The following is a 19,133-nucleotide window of genomic DNA, read 5'->3' on the forward strand; positions in this document are numbered from 1 at the left end:
TCACGAGTATATCAGAGTACAAATTTCACGAGTATATCAGAGTACAGAACTGAAATCCTGCCTCTCCTCGCAGGGAATCGTCTTAAGGCTTGAATGTAAGCATCTGTAGAGAATGACTGGACTAATTAGGAATGAACGGCTCAGTAAACGGCGCAGGTAAATAAAATTATCCAAACCTTACCTTTCGACTTTAGGTGGAGAGGACTAGCATAATCCACACCAGATACCTCAAAGACTCTGAGTAACTTTTCTTTAGATAGCGGAGCGAAAAGACCTTCCACAGATTTAGATCTGTATCGTCTGCATGTTACACATTTAGAAACGATATGTTTCACTATCTTTTGGGCTTTAAGGATCCAAAATCTCTCTCTAAGTCTAGCAAGTAAGATTGAAGAACCTCATGCATTGTTTTTTCATATATTTCAGGAATTAACATCATTACGACAAAGCATGCAGGTAAGAGAACTGGGAACTTTAAATTCTCTTTTTCATCACTGTTCACAATTTGGTTCTTATTCTCAGAAGCCCTTCTCCATCTCTAAATGTCCGCAAGAAAATTCTCATCTTGAAAAATTTTTAATTGTATGGATTTGAAACCAGAACTTCTTATTTGAATTCTTTATAACACAAATTATCTTTTAACTTGTTTTTACGTGAAATGTTATAGAGGAAACGTAGAATTCATGCTGCTACTCTGCTATATCTACTGTAGATTGAAAAATGATCACTGCAGGTTTCTGGTATTTAAAATATTCGCCATGGAAGACATAATCTCTCTCTTTTTCTCTTTAATCATTTCTTCATTGGCACCTAGTTCTGTATTCCTTACTGGCCATTCTGCATTGAGAGGCACTGATGCCCTCCATGAACAACGAGGACGCCACAGCCAGAGAAATGCAAGAACAAAAAACAGTAAATAGGACCACGTGAAACGATTACGATTATTATGTTGTAAATCAATGTGGATCACGCGCGGAATGATTAAAAAAAAATCTGATGTGTACACCACATGACTTCCTTGTATTGGAATATTAAATTATACGCATTTGTTCTTGCATTTCATTTAAACTTATTGGATTGAATTAAATCTACTTCGCCGACAGCGCATAAGCCACAATAGAATAAATGCATTCTTTAAAATTCACTCTAGTATTTGTTTACCATAGCGACACTCTGGCGCTAGATTAACTTAACAGTATTAATAATTATATAACAGTTATATAATAATTATATAACGGAAACTAAGTTAACTGTTATATAATCCAATAATTATATAACAGTTAACTTATATATTTCGTTCATATTATAACTCATAATGCACAAAATTTATATCATTTAAAGAATAGAATTATCTAATCATTGCCACATGTTCTATTCAAATACTATAATAAAGCTAGAATGATGTATAAAAGAAATTAACCAAACCAAACAAAAAAGAAACAGTTTTTCACAGGCGATTGAGTATTTCTCATTTAATTAATTCAGTTCTCACTTCGCGAGAAGGCAAAAATACATAAAAACTCAAAATATCTATATTAAAAATTACGAAGTAAATCTCAAACACTTATTTCCTGGAAAAAATTCCAGAAAGAATTAAGCCTGATTTAATTGACAATAATAAATGAATGCGTTATCTTTGTTGTTGCGAAGCTAAGTTTTTCTAGATTGGCAACAAATCCACTAGTCTCCTGTTTCAAATGTAAACATCAATGGCCGCCATTAGAAAAAGGCTTAGCGGCAATTAAACAACTTTAAAATTGCTGATAATTCTAAAAATATCGCACACAGATTTACTAAAGGCATAAAATCCTTAACCGGAAGATAAAAGCAACATAATTCAATCATTTCTTTAAATTTAAGTAAAAAATGTACAATTTACAAACATATAAGAGTAAAGAATTTGAGATCATTGAGCCGGGTAACAGAGTGGATATATATATAAATATATTTATATACGTTTGGTGCGGCCGATTACAACCAAAATACGAGGTGCACATCTACATGTTATACCAGTCCTATATACAAAATTTCAACGTTCTGAGGCTACTCGTTTTTGAGTTATGCGAGATACGTACGTACGTACATACGTTCGTACAGACGCCACGAAAAATTCTCTTCAGAATTAATTTTAAAGCAGTTTTATAATTTTTTTGAAGGAAAAGAGTAGTTTATTCTGTCTTTACGTACAGATATCACGCAAAAACATCGTTAAATTGCATTCAACAGCGGTCAAAATGGATATTTTCGTTGAAATATGCTGCCTGAATTTTTTCGCAATTACAATACTTCCTTTTTACTTCGTACAAGGAAGTAAAAAGGGCAAAAAATCTTTAGAACAGTTTTTGTAAAGTTACATAAACAGTATAGTTGTACTAGATTACTCTGAATAAATACGTTTAAAAAGCAATAGTTTATTTGATGTTTGAAGCCGAATAACAAAAGAAAATAACCCACAATCATCCGTACACGACAGACACCTAGTTCTGTATTGCTAACAGGCTATTCAAGAGGTGAAGAATACAACCAACTGGAAACCTCTCACCATTCTGATTTATATAACTGCTGCGGTGAACAACCCTACTTGGCAGATCTGCAGGATTCAAAGATCCAGGAACATATATCCGTGCTTGGACATACGTCAGATTCCCAATTCCTTTAATGCGGTTATGAACAAATACACCCCACGAATCTTCTCTTTTTAGCCAAGCTAATACTGTTCACAAATAAACGTCGTCTGCTTGAAACTCTTTCAGGACCTCCAAGGAAAGGTAAGCAGAAATAATAGTGGTACGAAGTGCTCAGCTGCGGTAAAATAGCTTCCTTGAAAAGCCATGTTAGGGTTGCCAGAAAGTGGCAAAGAAACGCATAACTACCAGATTTGGCATGAAATCACCCATTCGGCGATAAAAGTTTCCTATATGCCATAGACGGAGCGAGAACATTCTACAATGAATTCTCACCGGTTTTCCCGAGAATGTTCTCGAAGGTAGGTCAAAAGCTATATATACCCTGCCCGTACGCGGGGTAGCAGTTTTATCGTGAAGAGAATTTTGAGTGTGTTGAGTTCAGTAGTAGTGCTTTGAGTTCAGACATTAGCTTGAGAGCGATCGACCGAATTGGGAGTTGTATTTTAGTGCTTTGCCGTGAAGCCGTCTTCACCGCTATACCTGGTAGCCTGAAGGCTGTGTTCTTTGACACACTACTTGATAAAGGTACTGAAATTTAATTTTAGGTGCAATATTTTCGTGATTCTGTTGGAATTGACTCCAGAAGTTTAGCCAGTCCTTAATGTCAACACTAAATTGCATAAACTCTAATTTCGGTAGAATAAATTTCTTTTTAGAACCGGTAAGAGTAACAGAATTTTGAGACTCACCTGCCGTTGGCGATTTTGCATGAATTAGCTCCAACTCCAGTTCGATTGCCTTATCTTTACCTGTTACTCATATTCTATTTGTTTTCGTCTTTCTTCTACTTTTAGTCTTCATTCACTAACAGTCATTACCAAAACCTCTGTAACGGACTGTGAATCTTCCAAATTACTGTGCAATTTTTTTTTTTTTTTTTTTTTTTCCAGTTCTGTTATTGTGATTTTTTGAGGTAATGTCGCACCACTTTCTTTGCCGATAAGTCCTCTTTCTTAAATTCTTTTGTTGTAAGAAACACTTTTTTCGAAACAGAAGTAAAATCCTGTCACGGTTACGAGTTAAATGTAAATAACAGCAGCAAATTAAAAACTTACGGACGCCTTTTAATTCACTCAAATGAACTATCCAGATGAATGAATACGATAATATTAAAAATTATCATCTATTTATTCCGTAACTTAAAATTAACATTGTTAACCACCACGTAACAGCATTCCTTAGCAATCTTTAGCAATCTTGCTTTTAAGCAAGAAGAAAGAAGATGAGAACTTTTGACAATGAGGACGAACGCCGTTTCCTCCAGTCCGTGAGGTGCATTTAACTGCATTCTGTCAGCATTAAAATTTAACAACCGGCGTTGCCATTCCGCAACAGGAAAAAGTAAAACAAAAACATAAGTTTATAATCATAGGTGAAGTAGTACTTAGGTTTAAATACTGATATTATTTATTTGATAATGTGTAACAGTTCAGTTTTTCTTATTAAGATAACTTACAAAACTTTTTTGTCTTTTTATAATTAACTTTTTGTCTATTTAACTTTATTTGTTAAACATATTTTCTTTGTACTTATGCTACATAAAATTAAACACCAAAATCACAAAATAGTTAAAAGCAGCATGTCTTTAAAATTCCAGATGGAGTGTTAAGTGTTAGCATATATATTTTTATATTCGCTATATTATTTCTTTAAAAATAATACATAATGAAAACATTTGGTGGCAACATCCTTTCTTTCGAAAAGTGATAAGTACATAAAAAGTTAGGTTTCACATTAATAGCACCACTATTAATATGAAAAAATCTGATGTGTACACCACATGACTTCCTTGTACGGAATATTAACTTATATGCATTTTCTCTTGCATCTCATTTAAATTTATTAGATTAAATTAAACCTACTTCGCCGACAGCGCATAAACCACAATAGAATAAATGCATTTTTTAAAATTCACTTTGTTTACAATAGCGACACTCTGGCGCTAGGTTTACTTAACAGTACTATATTTCGTTCATATTATAACTCAGAATGCACAAAATGTATATCATTTAAAGAATTATCTAATCGTTGCCACATGTTCTATTCAAATACTATAATAAAGCTAGAACTATGTATAAAAGAAATTAAGAAAACAAAACAAAAAAGAAACAGTTTTTCACAGACGATTGCGTATTTCTCATTCAATTAATTCAGTTTTCACTTCGCGACAAGGCAAAAATACATAAAAACTCAAAATATCTGTATTAAAAATTACGAAGCAAATCTTAAACGCTTATTTCCTCGAAAAAATTCCAGAAAGGATTAAGCATGATGTAAATAATAAATGAAGGCGCATCTTTGTTGTTGCGAAACTAAGTTTCTCTAGATTGGCTACAAATCCGCTACCCTGCTGTTTCAAATGTAAACAAGAGCAATGGCCGCCATCAAAAACATTATTAGGCTTAGCGGCACTTAAACAATTTTAAAATTGTTGATAATTCTAAAAATATTGCATACAGATTTACTAAAGGCATAAAAACCTTAACCGGAAGATATGAACAACATAATTCAATCATTTTTAAAGCAAAAAATGTACAATTTGCAAACATATAAGAGTAAAGAAACTAAAATCACTGAGCCGGGTAACAGAGTGGATATATATATAAATATATTTATATACGTTTGGTGCGGTCGATTGCAACCAAAATACGAGGTGCACATCTACATGTTATAGCAGTCCTATATACAAAATTTCAACGTTCTGAGGCTAGTCGTTTTTGAGTTATGCGAGATACGTACGTACGCACGTACGTACATACGTTCGTACAGACGCCACGAAAAATTCTCTTCAGAATTCATTTTAAAGCAGTTTTATAATTTTTTTGGAGGAAAAGAGTATTTTATTCTGTCCTTACATACAGATATCACCGAAATACATCGTTAAATTGCATTTGAAAGAGGTCAAAATGGGATATTTTCGTTGAAATAGGCTGCCTGAAACTTTTCGCGATTACAATACTTCCTTTTTATTTCGTACAAGGAAGTAAAAAAAAGAAGAAGAAAAGAAACAACGAAAACAACATCAACTAAAAAAATGTAGCAAAGAAAATTTCCATATCTGGTCCAGTCAGTGGTGAAAACATATTTCAGTTCCATTGGACAATTTAAATCTAAACATTCTGTTCTAAACGCTGAAACCACGGTAAAAATCATCCATCACTGTAAATAAAGTTCATTATTTAATCCAGAATGGCAACCGTATGTGAAAACGATAGTAGATGAATTTCGAGAACCGATTTTCTTTGACACGAGTTCCTATTCAGTTATTGGTGTTAAACTTAATTATGGTAATAAATGTTTGACAGTAGCTTTTTCAGTGATGAATTATTTTGAATCAGCACGAAGAAAGTAAGTACATTTTTTAATATTTCTTAACTGTTGCCTGCTTTAGAATGTATTACGATTTTACCTCTTTGAACTCTCAATGCTTAGAAAGCGAAAATACATTTTCAGCCTTTTCAAAAGTATTACAGTACTTCTAAAGAGGCTGTAAAATGGAATATGTTTTTCATTAGAATTAATTTTTTTAATTAATCATCACCCGGAGTTACAAATTTGACGATTTTAGGCGAAATATTTATCTATCGAAAACTATAACGACGATAATCATTTAAATGAGGAAGTTTGTGGTAGCCTCTATATTATTAAATAATAAAGAATTTGTTATATGTATATATTCGTATTCTCGTATTGTGGAAAAACGATGGAACGTAGAGCCACCAAATTTTGCATACACATAGTCTTTCACCCGAACATGCATCTCGAAGCCCGAATTTTGAATTTGTTTTTTATTTACTTAATATTTTGTGCGAGTTTAATAAATTTTTGATTAACAAACTCAGCGATTTGAAAACAATATGCTGCCACCTAGAAATAAAATATTTTTATCTTCCACGTGTTAATATGTTGCATTCAGCAAAGAGTTAAATTTAAATCTGTTACTGATTAAGCGATTTAAAGGATTTATCGTAGTTTTTAATAATACTTTTTTAAGCTTTTAATCTGATTGATTTATGTAAAAATCTGATGTATACACTACATGACTTTTCTGTACGGAATATTAAATTATACGCATTTTTCCTGCATTTCATTTAAACTTATTTCCTCGAATTTCATTAGAGATATATTTCTAATTCAATTAATTCAGTTCTCACAAGACAAAACTGCATTAAACCTCAAAATATCTTCTTTAAAAATTGAAAAATATAAGAAACCAAATACAGTTCAAACAATTAAAGAACAGTTTTTACAATTTAAATTAGAGTTCCTAAGCAAAAAAAAAGCAAGCCAGCACGCAAGAAGGCAGATTTTTCGGTGCACAAAACTGAAAGTTTACTTTTGGTCCCACTCGGCAAAAAAGACACTACACTGAAGGTTCAGAAACTGACTTAATTCACTATTCTACTAATATTCAAATGCAAAGAAATATGGCTTCTACGAGAAAGAAAAAAAAAAAGAGAGAGAGAGATACTTAGCCACACTTAAACAACTTTAAAATTATTCGTAATTCTACAACTATTGCATGCGGATTAACTAAAGGCATAAAAACCTTAACCGGAAGATAAGAACAATATTATTCAATCATTTTGAAAGCAAAAAACTGCACAATTTACCTACATATAGGAATTTAACCGTTTGACTGCTACGCGGCGCAAAAGCGCTGCGTTCATTTGTCACGAAAACCGCGACGCAGCGCCTTTGCGCTGACAGTTTCAGTTTGTCTTTGTTGCTCCGTGGGTGTGAACATAGCTGACCTCACGCCTACTTTGTAACACGAGTGCATTCTAAAATAACTAACTGCGTCTCGGTTTTCGAGACAAATGAACGCAGCGCTTTTGTGCCGCGTAGCAGTCAAACGGTTAAAAAAAACTAAAAACATATAAGAATTAAAAATAATATATAATAAACATATAAGAATTAAAAAAACTCTGTTACTCGGCTCACGGAGCCGAGAAACAGAATGGATGTGTATATATATATACTTATATACTACTGGTGCGGCCGATTGCAACAAAAAAAAGGAGGTGCGCAACTACATGTTATAGCAGTCCTATGTACAAAATTTCAACATTCTGAGTCTACTCGGTTTTGAGTTATACGAGATAAAAACATACGTACGGGCGTACAGGCGTCGCGAAAAAATCTCTTCTGAATCTATTACGTACAGATGTCACGCAAAAACATGTTTAAATTGTATTTGATAATGGTCAGAATGGATACTTTCGTTGAAATATGGCACCCGAAAATTTTCGAGATTACAATACTTTCTTTACTTCTTACAAGGAAGTAAAAAATGCATATTTTGCTCATCTGAATTCGTACTAATAATTCATGTGGAAATACTTAATATTCATTATGCTTAGTTTAATCAGTCCATCCTTTACCCTATTATAATATCGCTGTATGCTTCTTGATTTTTTACATGGTTCTTTAAGAACACTTCTCTAGTTCTTCATCGCATAGCAAAAAATTGCAGAAAAATAAACGAAATTTTATAACAGAAGTAATATATATATATATATATATATATATAAAATATCTGTCACAGAACGACCAGCACTTTCCTTATGATGAAATTCTTCAATAAAAACAAAATCAGAATGAAATGAAACAGTACTGATAGTTGAGTTCATACCAGTACTACTAATATATACTGAAAAACGCAATGCCAGAAATAATATTAGTTGTGAAGATTTGGAGGAAAGAAATAAGCTATTCCATATTTAATTGTTAAACAATAGAATGCTTTTGTGCAATGAAAAATAAAATAATTTGAAACATTTTTCTTCATTTGAGACACCTTCGGAACCATAATTAAAAGTAGTTACCATATTAAAGAAATTATAGAATGAGTTGCACTCTTTAGTGCAGTTAAATATGTAATTTCTGTTGCATATAAAGGCTAGAATCGTTAGATCGACACGATAGATTAAACTAGTGTAATGAAAGAGCAATACAGGTTTATTAAAATCATTAAATATTTTTATGAATTTGGACCCAACAGAATTAAACCAACTGGACATATTAAAATCTTTATACTACATTTTTAAATAAATATTTTAGGTAGCTGGACACCGGCTAGAACTGGCCACAGCGGCTTTGGGTAATTCTTAAACATTCGTTGTGCCCAGCCTCTTATCCCCAATTAAGGTTTAAGCGAAATTTTATTCCATGGAATGTTATTTTAATAATTTAAAATTGTTCCTTAAATAAAAGTTTTTCAGAACTAGGCAGACTGATATTTTAACAATATTCCTTATTTGGAATTCAAATCAGATTTCGTATGCATAGCTTTAAAATTTACTCCCAATCAACCTCCTTTCAGAAATCCATGGAATCTGCATAAAGAAGATTTCCGTCCTCTCAATACAAATCCAAAAAATAATCAAAATGCGCACATCGCTGAACTCCAGGAAGCAAATAATTCGCTTTCAGAAATTTTCAATCTTGGATCTTTAAAAACTATATGGACTACAATAACCGAAGGCCTAAAAGAAATGAAAAAACAAAAATTTGCTATTGGCAAATCATAGTTAACATCATTGATTTGATAAAGTCTGCAGTTACATTTAATATGCCTAAAAACGTCAATATGAGAAGCTTTAAAATTATTTCCTGGAATGCAAAATAACAGAAAGGATAAATTGGGTGATCTTATTCTTGAATTAGAACCGGATATTCTGTTAATATAAGAGACTCACTTACAACCTGCAAACAAAGTACTTTATGCAAATTATGCTACTTTCAGATCTGATAGAACTACAGGGCGAGGAGGTGGAATTATTACTTTCGTTAAAAGGAGTATACAGCATCATCTTAAACAAGACCAATCTACTTCTTTTGAGAGTAATTCTATTGAAATTGAAATTGAATTTAACAAATTCATAATCTCCAATATTTATATTCCACTGAATCATAGACCAATTATGGCTGAAATTGAACATCTTTTAGACTAGTTATCCCTCTCTTGTAGGGGGTGATTTTAAGGCGAAACATTAATGTTGGAATCCTGGTGCAAGCAATAGAAAAGGTACTGAAATTTTCAATTTGATCCAAAATAAAAATTATGTTATACATGCTCCTGATGAACCAACACATTTTGGTTACCATACCTCCTTCATCATTGACTTTTTCTTTCAAATAACCTCAGTTACAATAGTCAAACTTCTGCTATTCCTGCTTTATCTTCTGATCATAATCCTATCTTGCTTGAAATTAATATCAAATGCTTCCTTCCTGCATTAGGTCGCAGCATTGGAATTACCAACTGCAATAAATATTCTCAAATTCTGACAGAAACTATACCAGGAAATCCTTGCATTAGCAATAAAGAAGCCTTAGACACAGAAATTCAAAATTTTACCAACAGTGTTGAACAAGCTTTAAGTTCTGCTACCAATAAATTCATCAGTAATCATAATTTTCTTCCTCTTCCGAATAACATCAGGCAAAATATTAAATATAAAAACGGCATTCGGAAATTATGGAAATCTACTAGAAACCCAAGAATTAAAGCTCACCTAAACGCTCTTCAAAGGACCATTAAAAAAGATATCAGGGAATTTAAATCTCAACGATGGAGCAACTTCTTAAACACTCTTGTTACTGAATACAGTTCCCTCTATGACATTGCTCGTAAATTCAAAAAGCCTTTCAAGCAGATTCCTCCACTTCATGGTTGCAATGGACTTGTTTATTCTGATGAAGATAAAGCCAATACTTTCGTCAAGTCATTTGGAAAATGTCATTAAAGTCATTTGGATATTTAGATATTCTGTTAGCTTTAACTGGAGTCTGTTTAGGAGTGAAAGATTTGTATTTGTTACATAAATGATACGGGAGGACAAAATTATTTGTGTCATTATACATACCCTTCCAAAAGAATCTTTCGTTAAGATTTCATACGTTTTCTGAACTCCAAGATGGGATATATGAGAAATTTCTCATATTCACAGGATTTCAATGCTAGTTGGACAACAACTAATTCAGCATTATTTCATTTATTCAAAACAAACATAAGAAACTTATTGAATCATTTATGAAGAAATTATGTACTTTTGCTTAATTAAGCAAGGAAGGATTTTTCAAAATGTTAGTAATTGCTGATTCACCTGGATCTAAAGTGAATTTATGTTTCAAATAAGCATTGCAGTCTAATGATATAGTATGACAATAATTCCAAGGACATAAATTTAATGTGACCTCATCAGATATTCACCACATTTCAGGGAGAAGAAGGAGGAAAAATTAAGGGTTTTCATCCGCAGAGAGCCCGTTGGCGCGTCGGGAAAGAACCCGTTGGCGCCGTTGCATTTTTATTCGCCAAGCTCGCCGTTCATCGACGATGAGCCGATCCGTAAACGTGATATTTTGTAACTGTGATTTTTAGTGCATGTAAATTCAAATTAGCAGACAAAACAATATATTAAACATATGGTAGTAAAAGTTCACAGATAATAAGCATGTAGATGTAAAACTAACCGGTTAAACGTGATATACGAAAATAAATGTGTATTAAATTCAAGTTAACACAGAAAAGAATATATTAAGCATAAAACAATATATAAGGATTTATAACGGAAATAAAAATTTATTTAAAAACATAAATTAGTGTTAATATACTGAAATTAACCGGTTAAGCGTGATATACGAAAAAAATTTGTCTTAAATTCCAGTTAACACAGAAAACAATATATTCCTTACACCAGCAGTGGTTTGCTAATTTTGATGACCATGGTGATGCATCGAACTATTCTGACATCTTAGATAATCAATATTTTTTATTTCAATTTAATCATCTATTTATGTCACACCTGCCATCCTCTGAAAGGTTATTGTTAGAAAAGCATTAACAATAAGTTATGTTGTTAAAATTTTACGCCATAAAAATTGATTTATTCTCATAATTTTAAATGACAATAACCAATAATAAAAATAAAAGCATTACTTAATTATTTAAAATGCACATGCACATTTTTGCGGTCTACGAAATCAAATTATTTTAGACTTTGGAAACCTCATGGTTCTTAGAGCTGTTAATAATTAAGAATACAGCATGAACAGCCGTGTTACAAATTAGCATTCACCCCTCCTTTCATCCCGAACCGAGAACCGGCATCTATCTACGAAAATATTTCTATCTATTTGTTGGTAAAAATTCAGAAAAAATAATAATAAATAAGAGAAGAATAATATAAATCTACAAATGCGAACAACGACAGTGTTAATTCAACAAAATAAACGCAAGAGAATGGTTGCAAACTTCGAACAAGCGGATAGGATAAATCCGATGGGTTACCAAGTTTGAACTATTATCGCCAAAGTTGGCGATGTTTACATTTACCGGGTTCTCTGCGGAAGTGCTTCCAAAATTAATAAGTGGATAAATAAAAATTATAGTATCACGGTGCCAGCCTCATAAAAAATAATGATGATCATTATGGAACTAAAAGTCTGGGAAGAGCTTGCGTATAACCCCATTTTTTCGCCAACGGTAAATATCGCCAAAACTCTTGCCAATCTGTAACACTGTGGTCTGGCAACCTGATGTAAGTAGCAGAATTGAATTTTCACATAGTTAAATACTCTGATTTTATTTTTATTATTATTATTAGATTTGCAGTGTTATTAAAATGGCAAGCAGACAATAAGATTTGATAACTGTAGCATTTTATCAATGTTTAAAATGGGTATTTTGAAATTTTTATGTGTTAAATCAAAAAATTTGTTGAAAATTTAGATATTTTTTAATTTTTTTTTATGAAATTCAGATTTTTTGGGGGAAGGCTTTGAAGAGGAAGATGGAATTCCAATCAACTTATTTACATTTTTGGATTTTTTTTCTTTTTTTTTTTCTTTCAATTTGTTGCTCTGCAAGTATGGGAGAAATTATTCACTTATCTATTTACACTTATCTGCTGTTATGTTTTCGCTCAATCATATATATATTTATGCAATAACCATTCTTGAGAGTGAAATTTCCATTCAATTTAATTCACTTAAATTTTTATACTCCCTAATTTTATGACAAATTTTCTGATGTGGCAAAATTATTTTTTAAGAACATCGAATAAATTTCAGTATATTTTATTCTTGAGAAAGCACACATATGCACACCAAAAAAAGACTACTTACCTTGATTTCCATCATAAAATTATTTTCTTAATGCAAATTTAGAAAACTTATAATCATACATGTTAAAAATTTATTGATAAGATCTTCACAATGCTAATATATACACAAATACTTATTAATGATACTTTTGAATAACAAAGTAAAAGTCACCATTCAATTTCACGAACAATTTTTAACAATTTTGTGACTATGTTCAATTCTTTTGCTGCACACTGTTTCGAGAACATGTATTCTGCTAAATACAATGCAAAGTCTCCATTTCTGTTATATTGGGGTAGCTATATGTTTCAATGTGCCGCCATGTACCTTCAATTGTATTTGTGTGTGCTCCTCGAGAAATTCCATGTCTCTATTTTTCTAGCAGCACAGAATCCTTACATGAGTCAGCTTTAGATAAGGGTGGACGTGGCGCTAAACCAATTAACCATAATGGTAAAGGGGGGGTGCCCACGTCCTCCGTCACTAAACTAAAAATGTTTCATTAAGCATATATAAATATCAGAATTCAGTTACATACAAAATAAAAATATACTTGTTGCATGTAATTTTTTTACATTACTTTGATGCAAATTCAATTTGAATATTGTAATGTCAAATTAAAATTTAACTGCAGCATGTAACACTTAAACTACAAATTCAAATTTAAATTTAAAATCCTTATGCATAATGCTTCTCACTCTGAAATGTAACAAGATTTAAATCTTAATTTTTAATAGCCATTCATTCATGTGATCAGGTTGCATGATTTCATATTCATAACTTATTTAATATGCTGAATTTATCTCACAGAAAATCTATTTTTCATTACACTTATCTGCTGTTATGTTTTCGCTCAATCATGCAGCATTGTCTTCTTTTTCCATTTATTATAAAAAAATATTTCAAATTGAAAAGAAGGGGGGAATGAGTTTATCATCTTTTCTGTAAATGAAATATAAGGGCAAATACTCTACCATTCTTGTATAATTTCAGAAATTTATTTAACTTTAAAATCTAATGATTGCATACTTTCATGGACGAAATGCAGATGCACATAAGTTATGTGCAATATTTAACTAATTTCCAATTTATTACATTTTTAGAAGAATGCAGTAAATATTCTCTTATTTACTAACAATCCAGACGTTCTGAAAAGTTATATAAATTCGTATATGTGATCGGGCATAATATAAATGTTGCTCACCTTTGGAACTCTAAATATATCTTGTTTCTTGATTCCCAAGCTTTTATTCTTCAGTCTAATAGTTCCATAATTACTGTTGCATCCAGAGACGAAACAGTTTCCATTCTTTGACTTTTTCATAATGAAAATCGATATCAAATCAATATTTTCGCTATTACTGTCTATGCAAATACTACGAAAAGACGAAAAGCTAGTGATTGCAGTGCCCTCTGTAAATAATGCGACAATAAGTGGACCATTTTGGGGAAAAGTGGGAATACCAGTTCCCCCTCCTTCTTTATACTCCGTGTGTACTACTAAGAATTTCAAATGTAAACAAACAGCCGGCACGTTAAGCCTAACGAAATTTACTCCTTTAAATTGTTCATAATTCTACACTGTTGCATGCAGATTAACTAAAGACATAAAACTCTTATCGTATGTATATAACCAAACGTGTGTGTATGTGTTTAAATTTGTTATTAAACGTGTGTGTATGTGTTTAAAATGTTGTAAATTTCTTAATATATATATATATAAGTATGATTACAAAACAAATTTTATAAAAAATAAAAATATAAATATGCCTAGTATTTTCGCGCTTTGAACTGCAGAAAATTATCGTTAAAGACATAAAGTAAGAAATTTAGAACTAATGTTTCACAAAGACGAAAATTTTGAAATTCATGATTAATAAATTTCAAATAATCTAATAAATGCAACAAAGAACTTAATAAATGTAAAAAACAAAACTTTTAATAAACAATACCCCAATTCAAAAACATTCCTTAAAGAAATTAAAAAAAAAAAAAAAAAAAAGAACATAACAGAAGAGTATCAACTTCAATGCCACTTCACCAGGGAAAAGGAACATTGAAATCAATTGAAATTCTTCTATAAAAATCCTTGCTTTTCCGTATCCAGAATTAGCCAATAAATCATTTCAATGTATTTTAATTATAATAGTTCACCCGAAAGTTCTGGCCGTTCCCCAAAGTGAGAGGAAAAAGTTAAATTAGAACTTGTACTTTTAATAAAGAGATTTCTATTTTGTTTAAAAAATTGAAACCTAAACTGAATATTTAAAATACTTCAGCGAAAAAAATTAAATCAAAATTTTACTTTTAAACTTATATCTCATAAGTATTTTAACACCCACGTACACAACAAGATTTAAAAATAATAATACCTGGGGAGAGAATTTTTTTTTTCCTTTATGTATTAAAACTATTTCTTCTGTCTATCATTCAATTTAACTAAAACTGCTGGTGGTCAAAGATCCCTACGTTGGTTAAACGCATGCGGCACTTTGATTAGAAGCATTAATTATTACATAGTCACAGATTTCATATGCAACTACAATACAGAACAGTATACAGTAGAGAGTTCATTTGAATTTGTTCTGTACCTACTGTGTGGCTCATCAAAGCTTAATTATCACTTAAATGAATTATTTTAAAAATTAAATCAAATTTTTAAGAGGTAACAAACTCCGTATTATTATAGCTACTCAATACAATATTTTGTGCAGCAGTGCTAAATAAAAATGTAAGGAATGTAGATTCAGAATCTCCAACACAAATTGAAGTATGGTGAACATGAGCTGGAGTCTTATGGGAAAATATTTTAAAGGAATCTGGCCTTCTTCATTTCTTGCTTCTTCAGTGATAATTTAGTAATAATTCAGGATAAAAGCTGCAAGATGCTTAGAGGGAGGGGGGGGAACTTTTACGTGATATGATATAGAATCTTGTCCTGTGTATAATTACGTGCTTGCGTTTTTCTATTATTTTAAACTGACTTAAATAAGCAATTTTTGATTTCATTCTTCCCCAGTTTTTGGAAGAGCTCTCCAGGGACTGCAGAGAACCTGCGACTCATTGTACAGCTATTTGAACCAACTGATGATTCATGCAACGCCTTTAATTACAACAGTATTTGTCGAAATTTGAGAGGAGAAACTGAAGAAATTTTCACTTATGGTCCATCGTTCTTTGAGAACACTTTCGATAAATATAAAGATTATAATGAAGACTCATACGTAGACAATTCGGATGTGCTGGTCGATTCTTTTCCTTTCGGCCAAGAGCCCGAATTCGGGGGTTTTTACATCAACAAAGGGAAACTGAACATGCGACCAGTGATTATTGCTACATCAAAAGAAAATTCTTCAAAACCCGAAGTTTCCAAGGGAGAATCTTCGAAAAGAAAAAGCTATTCTTCGTTTGGACAAAAGAAAAAAGAAAGAGATTTATTCCTTTCCAATTCTCAACGCAAAAAAACTTTGAATGCTTTGAAGAAGATGAAGGCAGTGATTCCCGAAAAACGAAGCAATAAGGTTAAATCCTGAAATGGATATTGCGTGCTCAGGAAAAAATCAAATAAAATTTCAGTAATCCCAAAAGAACAGTGATAGATAGAGTACAGGTGTTTCATGTTTCCCGAACTGAATACATTTCTCATTAAAAAAAATAAAAATAATAAATAAGTAAATAAATAAGAATAGAAAAGAAAGAAAGGAACATAATTTTAAAAAAAAATTGACTAACATGTTCCAAACCCAACTTATCAGAAACAGAGTTTTATAATTTCTGAAATCTTCATTTTTCACATTTTACGATGAAAGAGGACAGAAATATTTACGCCACGATATAGCATTATCATACTTTTGCACATCCTAAGGCATATTCTTTTTGCATTATTTATATTTGAATTCCTTGTGCATACCAAATACTGCAACTCACGTCACCAGGACCTTAGAAAGCATTATTTATACAATCAATCACTTTTTTTTAAATTTTTTTTATCACTGAAGATGTGAAACATTCATAAAAACAATTTTTTAAATAAATTTGCTACATTGCAATACATAATTAAATATATAAATAAGTTAAGTTTTAATATTGCATTTAGATTGTGGTTCTTTTTGAAGTTTTTTTTAATTTTAAATTTTTATCAAAGTATTTAAGTTTTTTTTAGTCTCGCAATACTAAAAACAATTGTATTCATTTTCAATAAAATTTTTATCAGGCCTATATTTTACATATTTTTAAATAAAATAAAATAAAAATATTTTCAAAAGCAAATTTATTTTCACTTTCTGTCTTATCTTGCTTGTAGAAAAAGCTTTTCTTGAAAAAATGCATATTTTTGTAGTTTAATGCGTTATTTTTCAGTCCGCTTCCCCTTTCAATAAAGAACTTGGCGGACGCTTTAATTTCTATTATGTTGCAAAAGGGTGCCGCTGTGTAAGCAAAAAAACAGACATTTTAAAAAATAAAAAATAAGAAAAATCTGAAAGCTTTGAGATTTTGCATTACACCCGAAGGGGCGTTTTTTTTTTTTTTTTTAATGTTCTGTGTGTTACTTTTATTTATTATACGTAATGTTCTTCGCACTTAAACAGTAAAATTCAACAGCAATATCACAAAATATTTAAAAGAGCATATCTTTAGAACTTCCGATACTCAGTCTGGTGCGCTGGAGATATTTTTTTCCCCGTACAGTGTTGCCATTGCTCGCTTTGAAATCGTTTAGTTTATTAATAAAAAACTCATAAATGCTTTACAAAATATAAAATAGATACTAAAACAAATTCCAGATTTGGGATTCCAGATGCCTATATTCGGGTAAAGACGTACGTTATTCAGAATTTGATCGCTCTAGGTACCGTTATTTTATCACAGTGCTAGAAACATACATACATTTAAGAAGATTCTTCATTATTTAATTCTTTAAATATAGTACAGGGCGATAATATGTGGTGGCAACAATTTAAAAAGTGATTCGCCGTTTATAGTGAATCCACGCAAAATGCCAAAACGAAATTATTAGCCCTTCTGGGCAAATTGCCCATTTGGGCTTTAAAAAAAAAAATCTTGAAACTTTCAAATGTTATATATTACGCCCAAAATCTATTTTCTTAATCGTTTTGTGTGTTACCTTTATTTATTAACTATCATGTTTTCCGCACTTAAACATAAAATTTAACTCAACAGCAATCTCGCAAAATAATTTTAAAATGAGAATATCTTTAGAATTTTGAGTTTCCTAATTAAAAATTCGTTAAAGTGTTACAAAATATGAAATCGATAATAAAACAAATTCCATATTAGAGCTTCCATATGCTATATTCGGTGGAGGATTACATTATTCAAAATTTGATGGCTCTAGGCACCGTTGTTTTAACTCAATGTGAAAAACACACATACATTTATACAGATTCTTCATTATTTGATTTGTATAACACAATGCGAAAACATATGGTGGCAAAAGTTTGAAAAGTGAATCAACGCAAAATGCCAAAAGGAAATTAATAGCCCTTCTGAGCTAACACTCCTTTGGGCTAAAAATCTGAAAGCTTTCATATTTTATATTAGGCTCAAAGGATTTTTCTTATTATTATTTAATGTTTCGTATGTTGCTTTTATTTATTAAATATCACGTTCGTCGCACTTAAAACACATAAAATTTTAATTCAATAGCAATATCATAAAATATTTGAAATCAGCATATCTTTAGAATTTCCGATAGACAGTCTAGCTCGCTGGAGAGACTTTTCTTTCTTTCTTTCTTTCTTTTTTTTTTTTTGTTGTTGTGGTTGTTGTACAGTATTGCTGTTGCTTGCTATGAAATCGTTGGATTTGTTAATCAAACATCCATTATCCATTAAAGTTTTACCAAATGTCAAATAGACATCTGGTTGTAACGACAGTTCCGACAGAAAACGTTCATAATAAAGTTGGAAAAAGAAACATGAAAGCCGTACGTTTAGTGCGGCTAATAATGACCACCCAAGCAACGGAACTCAGCTCGTCGTTTTTCTTTGATAGCAGCGTCAACACGGACTAGCATCTCGTTGTACACCTTACTGTCGAGAGTTTTACCTTTTCCCAGATACTCTATCAGGGTCAATGTTCCTTCTTACCTTCTTCGGGAAGATACAAGGACCTGACTCGGAACAGTGAGCTTACTAAAGCTATGTTCACTAATTGTGGTAAGTAGACAGGATACAGACGAAGGGTATACAAAACCCTTTATTTTTCTCTATATACAATAACTTCCGTACTTCGGAATACACTGACCCGCTACTTGGGGTCTAACGTAAAAGTATAAAAATAAAACTAAACTCTAATTTAACTTTAGAATAA

General features: G+C 31.4%; 1 protein-coding gene across 1 annotated transcript; it reads left to right on the top strand.

Moving 5' to 3' along the window:
* Positions 1–5,919: 5,919 nt before the first annotated feature.
* Positions 5,920–17,020, top strand: LOC146993684 (ubinuclein-2-like). The gene is made up of 2 exons (XM_085806531.1): positions 5,920–6,035; positions 15,820–17,020. The coding sequence occupies exons 1-2, from the start codon at positions 6,007–6,009 to the stop codon at positions 16,331–16,333; spliced, it is 543 nt and encodes a 180-aa protein (XP_085662657.1). The 5' UTR covers positions 5,920–6,006; the 3' UTR covers positions 16,334–17,020.
* Positions 17,021–19,133: the final 2,113 nt, after the last annotated feature.

This window comes from Stegodyphus dumicola, chromosome 12, assembly GCF_044657685.1.
Source record: "Stegodyphus dumicola isolate Sdum_Otavi_A_Nest chromosome 12, ASM4465768v1".
Classification (NCBI taxonomy): Eukaryota; Metazoa; Arthropoda; class Arachnida; order Araneae; family Eresidae; genus Stegodyphus; species Stegodyphus dumicola.

What these genes read in the sequence shown, in the direction of transcription:
- LOC146993684 (XM_085806531.1), top strand. Translation starts at nt 6,007, where the DNA reads ATGAATTATTTTGAATCAGCACGAAGAAA. An exon ending in TTTGAATCAGCACGAAGAAA is followed by an intron (nt 6,036 to 15,819) that starts GTAAGTACATTT and finishes ATTCTTCCCCAG; the next exon opens with TTTTTGGAAGAGCTCTCCAG.